Source organism: Podarcis tiliguerta (genome assembly GCF_965153285.1).
Source record: "Podarcis tiliguerta genome assembly, chromosome: 9".
NCBI classification, from domain to species: Eukaryota; Metazoa; Chordata; class Lepidosauria; order Squamata; family Lacertidae; genus Podarcis; species Podarcis tiliguerta.
Genome location: NC_139542.1, coordinates 23,822,544 through 23,839,484, shown reverse-complemented (window position 1 = coordinate 23,839,484; position 16,941 = coordinate 23,822,544). Strand labels below are relative to the sequence as shown.

The window sequence follows — 16,941 nt, the reverse complement described above, 5'->3', positions numbered from 1 at the left end:
ACAATGGTCTATGTATGCATGCCTTGCCTTTCAAGGTGGCAAACATGGTCCCCCCACCCCACCCAATTTTTTCTTCACAACAACCCTGTAAGGTAGATGAGACTGAGAGATAGTGGCTGCCCAGAGGGTCACCCAATGAGCTTTTTGGCTGGTTGGCTGGGGATTTGTCCACCAACAGACCTAGTCTGACATTCTAACAGCTCTGGTGAGCTACAATTGTAAGTGATTTATGTCCTTGCTGAGATTTGCTCCTTGAACTTTTTCCCTAAAGAAGGATTAATCTGAAAAATACTAAGCACCTGTCGTTGCCTCCTCTTATTTCTTGCTCATGGGGCCTTCCTGGTTTTATTCTCACAACCACATCACACTCACTCTCAACTATAGTTTATGAGTGAACATGACCCATAAAATATTTCATGATTATATTGGTTTGCTACAACTGTTAAATCTCCACTTAAATTTCCACATTTGATCATTATTTCTGGATTTTTTAAATTCAGGGTGACCCCGGATCTTCTGCTGCAGGAATTAAGGTACAGTAATACCTCCGCAAACGTCCACCTCGTCTAGCATCCACTTCGGTGAACATCCACAGCAAACCCGGAAGTACCGGAATGGGTTACTTCCGGGTTTGCCACTTGCGCATGCGCAGAATCACTAAATCATGCTTCACGCATGCACAGACAAGGCGCATTGCACTGCGTCCTTTTCGGCTTGTGGCTGGGGCTCCGGAATGGATCCTGGTCACAAAACAAGGTACGACTGTAATGTATAAATCACAGCCTTTCTCCAATAGCTTTGCTGCTCAATGCCCAAATGAATTTTGCTGCATTTTCCTTCCTTCTTTCCAGCTTGGAGGCACTCCTACACCCATTTTATTGCATTCTATCATGTATTTGTTTTAGGGAGAACCCGGAGAATCAGGTCGACCAGGACAAAAGGTAATGTTTCAAAATTATTCACTTATATACTTGCAACTGATAATAATGTTCCATGCATCTGATTAAGTGCTATAGTCCACAAAAGTTCATGCCGTTAAAAAAAAATATCTTCAAGTTGCCACAAAACTGTTTGTTGCTTTTGCTGCAAAAGACTTAACACAGCCACCATTCTGGAAACTTAAATGATTCTTTCCCTCGGTATTAAATCTGTGAGATGAATTGTTGTTGTTTAGTCATTTAGTCGTGTCTGACTCTTCGTGACCCCCTGGAGCAGAGCACGCCAGGCCCTCCTGTCTTCCACTGCCTCCCGCAGCTTGGTCAAACTCATGCTGGTAGCTTCGAGGACACTATCCAACCATCTCGTCCTCTGTCGTCCCCTTCTCCTTGTGCCCTCCACCTTTCCCAACATCAGGGTCTTTTCCTGGGAGTCTTCTCTTCTCATGAGGTGGCCAAAGTATTGGAGCCTCAGCTTCACGATCTGCCCTTCCAGTGAGCACTGAGGGCTGATTTCCTTCAGAATGGATAGGTTTGATCTTCTTGCAGTCCATGGGACTCTCAAAAGTCTCCTCCTGCACCATAATTCAAAAGCATCAATTTTTCGGCGATCCGCCTTTTTATGGTCCAGCTCTCACTTCCATACATCACTACTGGGAAAACCATAGCTTTAACTATATGGACCTTTGTTGGCAAGGTGATGTCTCTGCTTTTTAGGATGCTGTCTGCTGAATTAATGTGAGATGAATTAATGTTCATTTATTAAGCTCCCTACCACACCATTATTACTATTGTTATTATAGTTTCATAAATTTCTATAGCACCCTTTACCCAAAGATTTACAATATAAAAACACAAAAACACATACCATAATAACAAAGAAAACAAAAACAATAGCCAGCACTCCACACATAAAATGCCATGGAAAGTCTGAGGAGAATTAACAAGGACATATTTCTCCATCTTTCTCCTGACAGAAGTCATCAAACAGGGTGACCAAAGCAGTTTCTGTGCCAAAACCAGGCCTAAGCCCAAATTGAAATAGATCTAGAAAATCAGGTTCCTCCAAGTAGTAGCGGAGCAAGCCGATTGGGCGCCTAGGGTAGCACATGTGCCCTGTGCCCAGGGGCAGGGCAAGCCGGGACAAGACTCTTCCAGGGGCCTCTGAGGAGTCTGCCTGCCTTCTCCCACTCAGCTGCCCCACAGCTGGGGGGGAGGCAGCAGGTGGACCGTTTGGGGCAGTTCGGAGCCTGTGGGCACCCAAGCCACATCACTCCCAGGAGAGACACATGGCTCGGGTATGCTGCAGGCCCCGTGGTGAGTGCCACCCAGCATTTTGTCACCTCCTTCAGTGGTGACACTCGGGGCGCCCTGCCCCCACAGCACCCCCCTTCCTCCACCCCTGCCTCCAAGAATGTCTGGCTCTGGTCTGTGAGCACCTGCTCAAGAAACCTCCCCAATAATGGGAGATTAGCAGAGAGTGTTTCTTGATGAGTGGTTTTACCACTCCCTCCTTCAAGCAGGCAAGGTCCACCCCCTCTCGCAAGGAGGTATGAAGCACCTCCGTGGCCCAGCCAGCTGTCCCCTCCCTGCTAGTTTTCATCAGTCAAGAGGAGCAGGGGTCAGCTCAAGATGTTTTGTTACTTGATGCAAAGGACAAGAAGATGCAATCCCCAATCCATATACAAAAGCCAACTAGGCTGACAGATGAATCTTGCTTCAACACTGGTGATGGGACACTGTTCTCCACAGCTGGAAGACAGCAGACTAGCTTAGGGAGCGCAGAACTGACCACTTGAGAGTTTTCCTGCAGAATCTGCCACCTGAGCCATCTGTCTCACTCTGCCTAGGGCCTGTCCTGAATAATACAACGAAATATTCAAGGTGGGGCCACTAGGGGCGCATCGGAAGATGGTTGGCAATAACATCTCTCCGACCCACACGAGGTAATTAAGAGGCTGTGATGGGAGTAAACAGCCTCCTCCCCCCCCCAAGTGTGTGTGTGGGGGGACTGCCCTTGCCTGCTGTGCCCTATACCACCCCCGAATTTGAGGGGGTGGGGGCCCTAGGCAGAAAGCCCTTGTGTGGATTTCGGCGCTCCTGGACGCTGTCTCTGGTTTGCGCCTCTAGCTGCAGCAACTTCAAAGGAAACAATTAGGAGGAAGCTAATGCACATATTTCAATGATGAATGGGGAGTAAAGACTGCTAACCGAAGAGATCTCTGAGAAACAAGACGGGTCGGAGGAACAGGAATAAATCATGAGAAGACACACCAAGGCTCGGTATGTTCGGCAACGGGACTGGATGGGGGAGGGGAAAAACTTTCCTTTCTTTTCTCTATGTGATTAACCAAGAATCCCCCCCCCCCCAAGTTACAAGTCAGAAATGCCGTTTAAACGACTTAAGCTGAGGATTTAAGACTGTGTGGAGATAATTTTCTAACCAAAGCATGTTTTAAGGAGACTGTGAAATGTATAAGAGCTTTGGAATGACGCAGTAAAAAATACCGTCGCCATTTTGGCAAGCTCTGTCGAAAGACTTATGTCTGAGAAGAGGAGTAGATTTGTTTTCATATTGTGAGTGGCCTCCTCAGAGGGACTAAAGAAGGCGACAGTTTTACGAGACTGATGATGGAAAGAGAGCTTTTATTTACGAAAGTGATGATATATGGAAACCATCTCGACATGATGATTGGAAGAACGGAAAATTCACACAGGATTACAACTGGTGTTTACCTGCTGAAGGAGATTATCAGAAGAGGTCATAAAGAAAAAAAGAAAAAATATACAAACAAGATGAGATGTGAGAACAGCAAGAGAGGACTGGTTAGAATTATGAACATTATTTGGACATATTTGTGGATATGAATGCAGCAGCAAGAAGATGATTGGAATCCCCTTCGGAAATTGAAATATGGGTTCCCCCCCAAAAAAATTTTTAAAATTTGGCTTTGTAATTTGGAACTTATGTGATGTGATGTGATTTGATTTGATTGGTCGGTTAATAAAAATTATTTTAAAAAATATACCATTAAATATTCCCTTAAAAATAAGGGGTTTATTAAACTAATATGGAATGCCCAGCTACCCTGTTCCCAGTGAAGCACATGAACTCTCCTGGGACCATCCCTCATCATTATTCTCTCCTGTTTTCAGTATCACACAGGAAATATATTTCCTAATATGCTTACTTGCCTGAAAAAAGATAACTAGATCATATAAAAATTGCACACCAGGCCGTAAAATGTTTTAAACATTTCACTTTTTATGACACAGTTTGTGCTACGTTGGCTAGGTGCTTGGTTCATTCATTTTACTAGGGATTATATGGGAGGAACAGCAGAAACTACTTAAACTTTACGGAGGATGTTAAGCTGCATTTGGTGGATGGCACCCCAGGGCAGATAGTCTGTCAAAATCTATAGGCCAGGATATGGAGAGACTTGCTTAAAGGCCTCAGCATGTCCAGTGGAATGTTTGGGCTTTCCCCCCTTTGAGCAGCAGACCCTCAGGCAATATCACAAGCACCTTTCGAAAGTTGCCTAAAGTGCTTTCCATATGGCTGTTTGAGAAACTCAAGGCTAATGCCCTTTGGGTGTCCAGAATTAACTGTCCTCTTTTGAATTCTAGTCATGGATTTTTAAAAGAATGGCTCAAAAAAATAGTGCTTATTTTAAAAAAATCTTGTTGATAAATATGTACATAAAGTATTTGCAACCAATGGATATTTATGTTTAAAACTGTTATGATCTGCAAATTTATTTTGTTCATAAGAGTCTCTTTTAATTGGAAAAGCTAGTTAATGCATCTTAGATGAATTAATCTATAAAACCATTAAAATTGTTTATAATGCATTGGATGTACTACAGCATATTTTAAACCATGTTTGAATCATGTTCTCTATTGCTCTTTTCATCAGTCAGGGAATATTTTGCTGAAATGTGGCGTCACTAAAGTGGCTCTCGCTCCATTACATTCATGATTGACCAAATGGATGAGATTGCAATGAATAATCCATAGCCATGAAATCCACATTACTGTAGAATTTGATGAGATTATTGCTTTGGGTGGAAATGCATGATACCATAAATAAATAGATGTAGAGGGCACAATCCATTGGGGATTTCTCTCGCGCAAGATTCCTTGCAACAAAAGTCATCACAGCTGTAGTGTTGTGGAGCTCCCATTGGACTTGGGTCACAAAGTCCATTAAGTCTCATCTGATTCAAGGATAGAAAAATCTGTGATGTTTTAAATGCAATACATTTCTCACCTAGTCTTGAGGATATAAGTAAATGTTATCATCTTACATACGTATAGGTAGAATCCTGATTCTGAAAAGTAACATTGCTTTGCTATATTATTTTAGTTGGATTCTTAGAGCTCTCCTGTACAGCTATAACAAAGGCGGCATTTTTCCATCTCCGCCAAGCTAAGCAGTTGGCTCCTTACCTCTCTCGCCCTGACCTAGCCACTGTGATCCACGTGACGGTCACCTCCAGACTGGATTATTGTAACTCGCTCTACGTGGGGCTGTCCTTGAGACTGACCCAGAAACTCCAGCAGGTGCAGAATGCTGCAGCGAGACTCCTTACGGGGTCCTCGCTGCGAGATCATATTCACCCTGTGCTATACCAGCTGCACTGGCTCCCGGTGGAGTACAGGATCAGGTTTAAGGTGCTGGTTTTAACCTTTAAAGCCCTATACGGCCTAGGACCCTCGTACCTACGGGACCGCCTCTCCTGGTATGTCCCACAGAGAAACTTACGGTCTTCAAATAAAAACATCTTGAAGGTCCCAGGCCACAGAGAAGTTAGGCTGGCCTCAACTAGAGCCAGGGCTTTTTCGGCTGTGGCTCCGATCTGGTGGAACGTTTTGTCACAAGAGACTAGGGCCCTGCGGGACTTGACATCTTTCCGCAGGGCCTGCAAGACAGAGCTGTTCCACCAGGCCTTTGGCCAGGGCACAGCCTGACTCCCTCCTTCGGCAGTCTTCACGGAGCTCTGGCCCAATGGTTGCCAGTGGTTTGTTTTGAATTAATTTTATAATGAATGATTTTAGAGTGTTGTGTTGTACTGTTGTACTGTTTTATTGTTGTTAGCCGCCCTGAGCCCGGCTTCGGCTGGGGAGGGCGGGATATAAATAAAAATTATTATTATTATTATTATTATTATTACCGGTACATATCTTTTTGTCTGTGGTTCCCAGTGGTGCTCAACACATCATAAACTCCATTGCACAACAAATCTTAGTTGGATATAATACAAGCTCTCATATTCTGACCTCCCAGTATATCTCTGCCTTAAAGCACTTGCAATTTCATCTTCAGACCTGTACAGCAGAAGCTATCAATTAGCATTAAGTGATGAGTTTGTGATGGTGCCTAACATATCTTGAGAACCTCTCTGACACCATGAAATCTATGATCCACCATAAATGATGTCTGAACTAAAGACACTTAAAGTAGAAATGAATTGATGTACTGTGCTGCTTGCTGCTTTATTTTCAGTGTGTATAATTCCTGTATATAAAATTTTGAAATTTAGAAGCTAGATAAATGCTGGTGAGTAAAATGGTTGCAGAGTGATCTATCCATCAGATACTGCTATCATGCAGTGTCTGGTCCATTCATTTCAGAGGTACTTGCACGGGTCTCTTCAGTGCCAGCCAAATACATGTTGCTACCTGAAGCAAGCCCAAATGGCACCTGTGCATGCACACATGCCAGGATCAGCATTTTTAAAACTTTGGCTGCATCATATTCCTGCCTTCATCTATCTTCACTGACCTCTAAGACCAGCCCTGGATCTCTTAAAAATAGCAGCTAGAAGCTGAGCAGTGACGGTGTTTGATGGCCTTTGTCCTATTTTTATTATCACAAGTGATTCATAAAATGCTTTTTCCATTTCATACATCTGTGAAGCAAATAAAATGCATACATTCACTGTGAATGTAAATTTGATTTTAACATGACAAAGGACTTGAAAGTCTTACTGGATGTTGCATTAGAGCTAGGAGGGAAATGTCCCTGCATAGCAAGGTGAAGGACAAAGTACAGGAGCACTAATGGTTTTGTAGAAACTGGTTGGCTGATGGATGTTATAGTCAAGCAACACTTGGAGGACTATAGCTTCCTCAGTCCACAGGCTAAATCTATGAGGCTCTGATCTTTACAGTGTTCAAGTCTTGCATCCTACAACACCATCTCCATTGCCACTGTAGATGCAGCCATTAGTACTCCTGTACTCCTGTACTCCTGGAGTACTCAGTGCTCCTGTACTCAGGAGCCCTTCACCTTGGCATGCCTCGCACATTTATCCTAGCTCTAAGGCAACTTCCTGTAAGGTTTTCTAGCCCTTGGCGATTTAGTCTCTTTTGTCATCAGTAGAACTGGATTTAAGAGCAATGGTAGCAACCACCACTCATGCTGCTGCAGCTAAAACCAGTTCACTAGACTGGGCTGCCTGTCAGCACTTCCTACTAAACAAGCACTTCTGCCAGATCAGTGCACACTCTGCCAGTTTACTGCACAAATGTACATCAAGGGCTTCTTGTTTACTTCTCAGCCTCTTCATCAAAACTGTGACCTCATGGAACCGCCTCTGAATATTGTTAGGCAGCAATTTTCACCATTCTCCCTTGCTCTTAATTTATCCACAACAGAACAGAGCCCTGTTAGTTTAATGCCTAATCCATTGCTTCGAAACTCTGTTTGACAGCAGACAATATTCAGGATATCAGCAAGTGCCTACCATAAAAATATGAGCTATAAATCATAATAAGTTTGTGCAGAACATTAGAGGGGAGAGAACTTTACCACTGTTATTATATTAACATAAATGGAACAATGGCTAATAACTGGAGTTCATATGCAAGCAAAGTTGTCACTTGTCAGTGCTGTGGAAAATATAATTTATACCTTGGGAATATTAAATGGATGGGTAGTATTAATCTGAGCTAGTATGCCAGCCTAATCTACAACTGAAGTAAATCATGATGCTTTAAAGCAATCATCATCTTGCATTTTGGGGGGAAGTTTTAATGGGCATGCAGAGTTAATTTTAGATTCCATGCAGATATGGAACTCTTTGTTGGGCAAAGGCTTTTGCCAATGCTGCAACCATGTGCCCTGCCTGTTGCATTCAGATTTGCACCAAAGGCCTTGGGTTTAAAAATATTTGGTTTCTTGAATGTGAAGGATATCACTTTCAAGTAGGACATTTACGACAATTGCTTAGAGCATGAGCAACTGTTTTGCTATGAATGCCACTATTCTCCTGCAATGCTATATCGTTTTATTTTGTAGGGTGAGCCTGGGCTCCCTGGACTTCCTGGACTTCCTGGGATTAAGGTAAATATAGTGATGATCTCCATGTAGTGACGTTGAACCTGTTAAATGAATATGAGAAGCATGTGTTAACATGTCAACTGGATATATGTAAAACATACATTTTTAAAAAAGTTATTATGGAGACTTACAATAAATATGAAATATATTAACGAACAACAGCAGTAATCTCACATAGTCAATGAGCTAACTTTAACAGGACTGGTCCACTGACATTCGAAAAGGCACGTGCATAAAATCCAGTCATGTACATGGACTCAGACTGTAATGTCATTTCCTATATTTTATGTGGCATGTCAAACCATACAATCATGGTTTGCAAGAGCTGGATTTTACACACAGACGTTGCAACAGAGGCAGGAGATTCATGCACATCATTGGGTGAGAAGAGAAAGCATGTTTTCACTGCCCACCATAAATAGGAAAGCAAGCTTGACAAGTGTATCGTTTGATACATAGCTGTCAGTTACAATCAATTATGCATTCTTGATAATTGTTTAGTTTTGTAGATTTGGAATGCAATTGTGCATGATTAGTATGGAAGTTAGCCCATTATATGCAATGGAGTTTACTCCTAGATAAGTGTGCATAGAATCTTTGAGAGTTTGGCAAACAAATGTCTGATAAGCACAGAAGCATATCTTATGAATTCATTACATTCAGCAAGAATAATATTCTTACTGTGATATCATAGGAATAAATTCCCTTCATGTATTCCCCTCTTTCCCTTTCCCATTTTTATTTCAGTACATCAAGAGTAGCCAGTGCGGTACCCTCCAATGTGTGATGTTGTCACACTACAGCTCTCATCAGCCCCAGCTAGTTGGCCAATGATCAGGGATGGGAATTACAGTTCAGGAAATTCTGGAGGGCACCATGTTGGCCCTGCCTTTCCTACCCTGACAGCTGGTTATTGAAGGAAAAAACCCAGAAATTCAATATGTTATAAAGCCTCCTGTGCTGTTGCTTTTTTGGAATAGTTAGAAACGTTACTGGTGTGAGAATGTGCTCCACAGTTCAGGAAACAGGCAGTGTACTCAAATATAGAATATTGACTCATCAGTGTGAAATCCCATGCTCCCCTTTAAACAAGTCTTCCTTGAACCTTGCATTGTGATACAAAGCAAAATGCCTTTTGGCTTTGTCTGCATTCCAGTATCCCAGGAAGTGATACTCCGTGTATGCATATAATATATACACACCGATTCCTGGTGGGCAGGGGGAACTCTGGAAAAGAGAAATTATTGCCTCTCTTTCTCTTGAAATTCAAGACATGAAGACTGTCTCTTAATGGCAGCCAGCACTCCAGAACTAAGCAAGCCAAGGCACATATGGGACAGGATGTTGACCCGTGTGAAATCCAAAACAGTCTAGGGTTTGGGGAAGATGGATTTCCAATGGCAGCCAGATATGTAAATCTACGAATTGAACCCGCCACACAGGCATAGGGGATAACTCTTTATATTATTTAACAATATTTTGGATTAGGTGATTGGAGAATAGCAGCGGTTATCTATTCTTGCAAAATACAAAGTGCATTTTATTTCAGAGATATATAAATTAAATCATGTTTAAATAGGAGGATTTTGATGCACCAGAGTTCTGCTAAACAGCTGAGACAGAGAAATTATCTGGGAAATGTTTGGTTGCCATTTTCTCCGCAGGCCTCTTGATGAACCTTGTTTCCTCCAACTTGTGGCTTACTGAAATTGGGATGGTGCAGCTTAATTTATGGTTACACTTCCTGGGGGGCATCACACTGGCTCCCCCTTCCTTACATGTACCATGAAGTACACAAAGTCAAATAGTTTTTAAAACAGTATGGAACAACAGTGCCCTGCCCCACAGCTGCTTGGTGCATGCCATCTTGAACATGCAAGAGTCTTAAGTGCTTTCTTCCCCAAGCAGGCATTGACTTTGTTTAGGAAAGACTTGGGACCCAAAACTAGTCATACATGGCTATCACAGCTGTCAGAGAGAACGTGGTGAAGCTGTTAGCCCCCTGAAGACTGGCTCCATGGAACCTCAACATGGTGCATCTAAGAGCTTGGGGGGGGGAGAGTGGGTGTCCCCCCCAGCAATGCATGCATCTCCACTTTAAGAAAATACCAAAATGCAGTTTCCTGTATTTTTGGCTATTTAAGAAGTCCCCTATGGTTTCTGATTCCATAAGGACCCAGATCAAAACAGAATGGGTCTCTTGTTCTCATTTGCCTCTGCATTGCAGAGGCATCTGTATGCCTTGCTGAAATGGAACTGCCTGTTTACTTTGTTTCACACGCCATTAACATCACTAATCTGGGTAGAATTCCATTTGCTTCTTGCTATCTCAGTGGAGTAGTTGATGACAACACAAATCTGAAAAGAAGCAATGTTTGTAGAGTATTCTTGGTACAGTTATGTAAAAGAACTTTTGAAGTTTTTGTATTTCTTTCTTGAATAAACCTGAAAGGAGGGTCATAAGGGGAGCCAGAGTAACTTTATTCAAGCAGCCGAATGGATTATGATGTTGAAGTTCTTTAGTGATGTTTTGGTTGAAAAAGCTGGTGATAGTTTTGGCAAACTGGCAGATATCAAGGCAGCAATCTGTGATGGCTAAATATACTGTACTTTGCTCTGTATGTAATTCCATCTTGTCTTTTAAAATTGCGTCTTATTTGGATTGTCAGTTTGTTTGAAATGACATGAACTCCTGCCCTTTTGAGTCATATTAGCCCTGTGCAAACATTCAATCCATTCTCTGTTTCAGCTAATATTGTAGGTAAATGTAGAAAAGAGAGTATGATGTCAATCTTGATGTTGACGACATATCAATAAAACAGTACAGTGGTGCTCCGCAAGACGAATGCCTCGCAAGACGGAAAACCCGCTAGACGAAAGGGTTTTCCGTTTTGGAGGTGCTTCGCAAAACGAATTTGCTATGGGCTTGCTTCGCAAGACGAAAATGTCTTGCGAGTTCCTGCGGGGGGGGTTCTCCCCCCCCTTTTCCCCAAGCCGCTAAGCCGCTTAACAGCTGATCCGCTAAGCCGCTTAACAGCTGATCCGCTAAGCCGCTTAACAGCTGATCCGCTAAGCCGCTTATCAGCTGATCCGCTAAGCCCGCTAAGCCACTAATAGCGCTAATCCGCTAATCCGCTAATGCGCTTGCTTCGCAAGACGAAAAAAACCGCAAGACGAAGAGACTCGCGGAACGGATTCTTTTCGTCTTGCGAGGCACCACTGTATATATAATTCTGGTATGTCCAGAATTGCTGGCTAATCAGGAAAAGAAATGACTTAGATTAGTTTGTTTTGGGGTTGATTGCCAGGTTTTGGGTTGGGGTTGGAAGAGGTCACAGCAGCAGAATTTTCTTCTTTCAAGCGTGGATGCTGGAACTTCATTCTAAGAGAGCAAGTTACTGAGCTCACTTCTAGCACATAATTCCACATGCAAGGTGGCTGCAAGGTGCATGCATGCTGCTTCCTCCATAGTCCTCCTCACCATGCTTTTGCTGAGCCAAGGAACATAGTAAGCTGACTTATATTGGGTAAATTAATTGTTCCACCTAACTTGCTACTATTTGCTGACCAGCAGTCACTCTCCAGGGATTGTTTTCAGCTCTACCTGCAGATGCCAGGGATTAAATTTAAGGCTTTCTTCATGCAAAATCTGTGCTCTGTCACTAAACTACAGCCCTTCTCCAAGATGGGGTTGGCAGTGGCAGGGCAATATGCCAATTTGCATTGTCAGCCGTTGGGGTTGCATTTACATTCCTCTCCATCTACAGCTCCTTCAGATTTAGCCAAGAACTGGCTACGGGCTTGTTTCTGGGATCATTTCAAAAGCGGCAATTATAGCTATGTCAGAAAATTGGTAATAGAAGGGAGGGAAGGCATTTGTTGGAGGTGGGGCGTGGTTATGTCTTTATGTTCTTTTTGACAATCAATTAAAAACATTTGTTTTTTAAATAAAAAATAAAATTAGTAATAGGAGATGATGTATCTTAACATCCAGGAACATTCACCAATGTGGGCTTCGTTCCAAATATTTGATCATGTTTAAAGCCAAAGAGTTGGTCCTGGCACTGCACAGTTTGCCTACAAACACATTCACATGCATGGTTGCTAATACGAGTGCTAATAGATGCCAGAATTCTGCTGGCAAAAGGCTCATACAATGGTGCTTTCCTGGGGTTCTTTAGGGATTATATCTGCACAGGTAAACCATTTAAAAAAGACTGTTCATAGGAATTAATTCTAGATCAAGATGTTTAGCCAGAAGTATTTTTCTATTCTATGTGACAAGGGGTTGGGGCCTCTCTGTGTGTTATGGAGACCTGAGAAAGGGTACATGAAAGCTGACTGGGACATTTTAGCAGTACTCTTGGCCTGGCAGTGATGGAGATTTCCTGTAACACAAGAGGAGAAGGAAGTAATCAGCCTCTTGTTTATACAAATATATTTAATAGGCTTTCACATGCCAAAATGTTAGACATGTAAAACTCATGGCAGCGATTGTGGTTACAGAACTAGGGGGCGGTTTATTGAGGATGAATTAACATGAAGCAGCATACTGATGTGATTTTGAGCATGTTGCAGTAGTGTGAGAAAGTTTTCTAGCAACTCTGTAGAATCAAAGCATTCTATTAATATTTTTGAAGATGATTTAAGAGCCTTAAAGTGTGCTTATTAAAGTAAGTTTTGCCTCCCAAATAATAAGCTGGTAACTATTTTCATTGGTGCCTTTTAACAGAGTTTAAACATGCTCTGTTTTTCGCAACCTATCTCACGACAGTAAAGCAAATGATTTACTATTCTTTACCTCTCCCTCCTTTTGTTCTTGGCTCTCACTTGCAATTTATTGATCCATTTAATGTTCTCTGCAATGCTTACACACTATGCTAATTTATCCAAATACAGTTTTTGTTTCCAGCTGTTCAGGAAATGTCTTTGCCTTCATAAAGTGGTAATGTTTTTCACACCAACATAACTTATTTGTAAGTCAGCCTAGAGGGCAAGTTGACACTTCCCTGTTCTTTCACTGCATAATTAAGCCTGAGTTATTGACATCTGTCTCTTTTCATAGTAATGCCAATAGTTACAGTGCAAAATTTGTTTGGCATTTTTCATTATTTTGTAGGCAAATATCTCACATTTCATACTAGTTAGTACAAATAAAAATATTGTGCTTGAATTAAGGGACTAATTTAAATTAAGCGACTAAAGCAGCAAACCCGTGCAATTGAATAAGTCCAATTGTGGAATGAAGATAGTGGAACTTACTTCCGCACAAACATGCATAAGATGGGTGTGTTGGGCTGCAATCTTATACTGTACCGTCTTCCCTGGGAGTAAGTCCCATTCAACACAATAGGACTTACTTTTGAATATAAATGTATAGGGCTGCATTGTTAGACTTCATTTTACTTTCTGCACTGGTGGCTGACTGCGCAAGTAATGCTTTTTTAGCATTTAGCATGAATCTCACCTACAGCAGACAAAATCCTTGCTACAGTCCTGCTATTGTTTGTAAACTGCCTTGATTATTTCTATAGAAGGGCAGGCTAGAAGCACTAGAAAGTTTATCACATTAGTTTTCTAGAACAAATGAAAAGAACCTCATTTTTATTTGCATGTTGCTCTTTTCATTCAGTTTCTTCCTCTTAAGTTAGTTTGTAAATCTATTGCCAAAACTGTGTAAAGAGAAGGGAGTTGTGTTTGTCCTGGATTCTGATATAACATCTGCATAATAATGTCAAACACAATTGATCTTCTTTTTAATCCTGGAATGAAAATTTGTTTTGTAACCCAAATTGCAAATATTTAATATTTTGTAAGTTGTGAATGAAATGTAACTACAGCTAATTAGTTCCCTTTTCCCACTGAATCCGTCATGTTATTAGCCTTGTCTTGGTAGACTTTTTTTACATAAACTGTAATGTAATCCAGGAAGCCTAACATGCATTAATTCCATGAAAAACAAGATGTAAGAGCTTCCAGTTCATTTGCTTTTCTTAAACTCAATGAAGCTTTTCTTGAAGAGCTCTGTGCTGGTGGAAATCAAACTTGATTAATTGTCTCTGTCTATAGCAGTTGGATTTGCAGTTAGAAAACCATGGGCGACTAGGAAATTACCATTAGAGGTAAACTTATTTTTACTGTAATTATTCACAGTTAAATTAACAGAGATCTAATGTGCTCATTTTTCAAAGGGTGAACCGGGTTTCATAGGACCACAGGGAGAACCTGGATTGCCAGGATTGCCAGGAACAAAGGTATGTTTCACATCTCCCTCCCCTTAATATATGTAGCTTACTTCATATCATATTAGTTCAAAACCTAATCCTTATCCTAGACCAAAGCACATTCACCCAACCAACCGTTAAAGCCAAACTGAAGTGATATGTACATTTTGCTGGAACTGAAAGAGAGAATAGAATCAGGTCCACTGGTGGCTCTCTTGAGAAGCCAGCTTCTTCTGTTTTCTCTCTCCCTCAAGTGTCACTAGAAGCAGCCATTGCAGAAGGAGGATGAGAAAGCAAACAGAGCTCAGCTGAGAGACCAGAAGCTTTTGGCTCCACCTCCCCTTGAACATTTTCTATTCCAGCTGCTTGTTCTAGGAACTTGGTAAATAAGGACTAATGATTGAGGGGAGATCTGCACCAAACATTTAAAGTGCCTTCAACACACATGACTTTCCCCAAAGCATGCTAGTTTCTCTTTCACAGACCTATGATTTCTAGTACCTTTATCAAACTACCGTTCCAATGAAGCTTTGGGGGAAATCACCTGCTTTAAATGTGTGTTGGCTGTGATTTAAATAGATGCTGTGGATCCGCCCTGAATTTACTTTTCTTCTTCTACCCCCCCCCCCAATCCTGTAGTCTGCTGTGCAATATCTATTCCAGCAAACCTTTGCAGGGGTCCAGCTTGCCACTGGAGGCATAAGTGACCTCAGCTGCAAGGAGTACCTTTTACTAGCTACAGCTGGTTCACTAGCTATAGGCGTTTCTGCACAGGAATACCCCAGCTGGCCCAGTCAAAGCTATCAGGACACGTGATTGAAATCTCTTTGGACTACTGTTTGGGTTTTTAGCAAGACCGTATCTGCCAGCTTGGGCAGGGAGACTGTGGGGCAGCAGGATAAGCAGTACAACCCATTCTGCCTCTATGGCCCAGTGTTAGGTATGGTCCCTTGATAATGCACTTTGAGTAGAGCTGTTGAAATATACTCAGAGTCGCAAAGTGATTTCATGCTCTTTATTCAGCTCATAGTGGTGAGGAGGAATGAATGAAAGTCCCCTCAAAGTATCTGCTTTATATACATTATTTACACAATGGGCTGCACATGATTGGCTAATTCCGGAATTCTACTGTAAGCCAATCAGGTTGTGGATTCACTTCTATCTGGAGCATGATTAGGTGGTTCCTGCCAACCAATCATACTGCTGCATTGTTCTAGGACCAATCAGACTGCTGCATTCTGAATCCTATTGTTCTAGGACCAATCAGACTGGACTGCTGCATTTTGGATCCTATTGTTCTAGGACCAATCAGACTGCTGCAGTTTGGATCCTATTCAACTCAGTACATAACAGCTGTTTAATTTATTTTAACATCAAGCTCTTCAGGACAAGAGTTTGGATTTGATATCCCACTTTATCACTACCCGAAGGAGTCTCAAAGTGGCTAACATTCTCCTTTCCCTTCCTCCCCCACAACAAACACTCTGTGAGGTGAGTGGGGCTGAGAGACTTCAGAGAAGTGTGACTGGCCTAAGGTCACCCAGCAGCTGCATGTGGAGGAGCGGGGACGCGAACCCGGTTCCCCAGATTGCAAGACTACCGTTCTTAACCACTACACCACACTGGCTCTCGTAAACCATCATTCACATTTGTACTCTGTAAACCATCATTCACTATCTTGGTGCTGTATAATAACAAATAATATGGACCACTCTGTTTGCTCTGAGCATGTTCTTAATTGTACAATCTGAACTGCCTTTCAGTTTTCTCCTTAATCAGAGCGTCAGAGACTTCTAAACTTTCAGATTCACTTAATGAAGGAATGGGGAGCCCATGGCCTTCTGTCCAGATGTCCAACTCACATAATCTCTTGCAGTTCGCCCTGCTGTCTGGTGCTGATGAGAGTTACAAACAATGTCTGCGAGGCCACAGGTTCCCTTCCCCTGCTTTATAGGCCACAAATGCTCTTTGGAAAATCCAATCTCTATCCACATTTGATGCATTCGCTTCTCAGTTGAACTATTACACTAAATTTGCAGTGGGTGGGGCAATATCGCCCTCTGATTAGCTGCCCAGTTGCTCACCTTGAAAAGAGGATGAAGAACTGAAAGCATCTAAGACTCTGGTGATTGTTTAAAACACTGGAACTAATAAAATGAAAGCACTTTCAAAATGGTTTGCTTTATCTCTCTCGCTTCTCCCTCCCCCTTTGCTTCATATTCATATTTAATCCATAGCATTTGAAACTTTCACGGTAGTTTAACATTGACAATTCAGATGAAGTAGCAGTAAGCATCCACTTCTGGAACATAATTTATTTTCCAAAAGAAAAGTTTGTCACTGTATTGTGCTTATCAGCTCTCCATTTGAAATATGTTCAGGATATTATGCTCTTTAATGTTTCTAAGATGGCTAGTTACCATGCCTGCTGTTG

The 16,941-nt window shown here is 42.0% G+C and overlaps 1 protein-coding gene across 1 annotated transcript in view; it reads left to right on the top strand.

The window, feature by feature from the left end:
- Positions 1-16,941, top strand: part of COL25A1 (collagen type XXV alpha 1 chain) — a 303,953-nt gene that overhangs the window by 230,613 nt on the left and 56,399 nt on the right. Inside the window, exons 16-19 of the mRNA XM_083456875.1 lie at positions 501-533; positions 906-941; positions 8,242-8,286; positions 14,475-14,537. Of these exons, the coding sequence (XP_083313001.1) occupies positions 501-533; positions 906-941; positions 8,242-8,286; positions 14,475-14,537 (177 nt within the window). The remainder of the gene's footprint in view (positions 1-500; positions 534-905; positions 942-8,241; positions 8,287-14,474; positions 14,538-16,941) is intronic.